The sequence below is a fragment of the Buceros rhinoceros genome, unplaced genomic scaffold (assembly GCF_000710305.1).
Source record: "Buceros rhinoceros silvestris isolate BGI_N320 unplaced genomic scaffold, ASM71030v1 scaffold13048, whole genome shotgun sequence".
Taxonomy (NCBI): domain Eukaryota; kingdom Metazoa; phylum Chordata; class Aves; order Bucerotiformes; family Bucerotidae; genus Buceros; species Buceros rhinoceros.
The window spans coordinates 15,598-18,179 of NW_010427508.1; the positions used below are offsets into that span (position 1 = coordinate 15,598).

Below are 2,582 nucleotides of genomic sequence, written 5' to 3' on the forward strand. Positions count from 1 at the left end.
CTGAACCGAAAGATTCTCTTCTAGGGCGAAGCATGGAGGGAAGCATCTCCCTGTCCACGTCCCCGGCTGAGAAGCAGCGATGCCCTCCCCTTCTGGATATACGATTTGAATTCCCAAGCCCTCCAGGTGCTCGAGGCACATCAGCCTCGTAGGGAGTCACTGGCACTTCTGAACATTTTCCTGTTTCAGATCTCTGCTACTGGAAAAACACTGCTGTCATTCTTGCCAACAATTAACAGCTATGACACCCCTTCTCCAGACTCCTTTCCGCAGCAGTCAGGGTCGAGCGGATGAACTATCCTTACCTAGGCTGATTTTCCTGGGAAAGATTCTCCCCTCTCTGGTAACCATTGTCCGCCACCTGGGTTGTGGACCGCTTCACAATCTGCTTGAGTTCCTGTTCTAAGCGATCCTGGATGGCTTTCACCGTTTCAGGGATTTTTTTCAGCTTGGCCAGCCCTTTGATGAGTACGCCCATGAAGACAGCACTGTTCTCCTCCGGATCCAGTTCCGTATCCTCTTTAATTTCCAGAAGGCTCGTTTCTCGCACTGGAATAGATTTTAAAAGGCATTATCCAAGATTGTAATTATTAAAAGGAACACTTAGCACCATGCAAAAGTAGCACATACAACTCCTTTGCCTTCACAGAACTCCAGCCGCTTTAGGCAACCGAGGAATAAACAAGGAAACCAGCACCACTCCGATTTAAGGAATTAAAAAGGAAACCAGCACCACTCCGATCTAAGGAATTAAAAAGGAAACCAGCACCACTCTGATGCTGGGGGAGGCAGCAGTGGATTTTTCTGTTAGCTTGGCAGCCCCTCTGCCCATAAATACAACAACACACTTGATCGATGAAGAAGCAGAGGTGTAAGTTATGTATTAGTTAGGAAACAGAGGGAACCTGGTCTAATTAAGATATCCATAAATGAGAAGGTATCTATCACTACAAACCCCTTCACTGTGTTCCAAGGAGCTCAAAGCCCTGAATTTTCTAACCCAGCTGTTTTTCTTCACTATGTTCTTCACAGGAGAAGAATTTCCATTATAAACAGTATTAAGCCTAACAGACCACTGACGAATTTGGCGAAGTTTCCACTGCCAAAGCAAATATTGTTTGATGTTATCCTATTGTGCTTTATTACGTCTGTCAAGGGGTTGATGTAGTTACTCACATCTTTTAGCAAGGCTTCTAGGAAGGAAAAGCAAGAATAATTAGAAAGGATATTGTGGATACAGTCCTCCAGAAGTAAGAGGGACTGCACAGGGAGAAATCCTGTTGCTAAGCGACAAGGAAGAGAAAAGCAAGAGGTACTATGCTCGTTTTAAGTATGTTCATTAAGCCACATGTCTTAATTTACGGATAACACCCAGCAACAACAAAAGCTTCTCCCTGTTAAAGACTCGGTGAATCATTTAATATATATATATTTAAATTCTTATGTGAAGTAAGTGTCTTCGAGGTAAACTCGACCAAATCGACTTGGAAGACCTGCGTAGGTTGTTAGCAGCCGGAGCGGCAACACACGGACAATCGGCACCAACGCGTACGTGCCATCCACCATCCTGAATGCTGGCACAGAAACTCAAACCTAACGGCTGCTTCATCCTACTGGTGCTGAACTCTGCTGAGGGCTGTTGGATGACAGATGACTCCCGCGGCTTCTAGTGCTCAACAGATTTCTTACTTACATCAAAACTTATCCAAGAGCCTGAAGATGTGTCAAAAGATCCACCAGAAGGATTTAAATGACATGGCAGGACTGAAAAATGGCATGTCACAAGGCGCAGGCGGCCCTGAAGCTGTCTAAAGCTGTGACACTCTGAACAGAAGAGCATCAGCACCATGAATTTCACACAGGATCACAAGAATGATGGTCCAAAGAGTCCGTATGGTGCCACTTTATAAACATGATAAACAGATAACGCTCATTTGTGTCAGCTCACACCAACCTCCACAGCAGAGAGCGTTTCCTTCCATCTGCGTAATCCTGAACATGGCACTTTCACCTGAAAACAAACTCACTGTTCACACGCTTGTGCATTTCAACCTGGAGCACCAACAGCCTCCCCAGGTAAGAGCAAGGTAAGAATGGATCCTGGGGAGTCGTCACACGTCACAACAGGGAGTGACATTGGGCTTTAGGTAATCAACATCAGGAGGATGAAACAGTCCTCCTTTAATCTCTCTCACTCTTTTTTCCAATTTAAGTTTATTTAAACATTAAAAAACCAACAACGAGGATAATACAGGAGATACTTCAAACACACACAAGCAATAAAACCAACTAGAAGTTAACAACTGGGTGAACACGCGCTTCTGCTCAAAGTTCCCATCTACCCCACACCTTTCAGCCCAGGAGGCCACCCAGCACTGTGTGCGCTGTGTACGTGCTCCACCCACTTCGTTAACGCCACAACCACAGCGTATGCCAGGCACCAGCACGGAAGAGGAGCTCTCTGGAACAAGAGCCGTGGAAAACGCAGCGCTGGAAATGGTAGAGGAAGGAAGGTTTTGACACGCCCGAATATCTTGTTGCTCTGAGCTCAAGGCAAAGATCTCATCACCTAAGCAACCTTC

The 2,582-nt window shown here is 45.8% G+C and overlaps 1 protein-coding gene across 1 annotated transcript in view; it reads right to left on the minus strand.

Annotated features, from left to right (window-relative positions):
- The window catches only part of LOC104498538 (exocyst complex component 4-like), a gene marked incomplete at its 3' end in the record, with an annotated part of 11,165 nt that extends 9,599 nt beyond the window's left edge, over nucleotides 1–1,566 (minus strand). The window contains exons 1-3 of the mRNA XM_010141931.1: nucleotides 1,494–1,566; nucleotides 1,074–1,193; nucleotides 306–549 (exon numbers count right to left, since the gene is read on the minus strand). Of these exons, the coding sequence (XP_010140233.1) occupies nucleotides 306–549; nucleotides 1,074–1,193; nucleotides 1,494–1,566 (437 nt within the window). The remainder of the gene's footprint in view (nucleotides 1–305; nucleotides 550–1,073; nucleotides 1,194–1,493) is intronic.
- Between the last annotated feature and the right edge of the window lie 1,016 nt (nucleotides 1,567–2,582).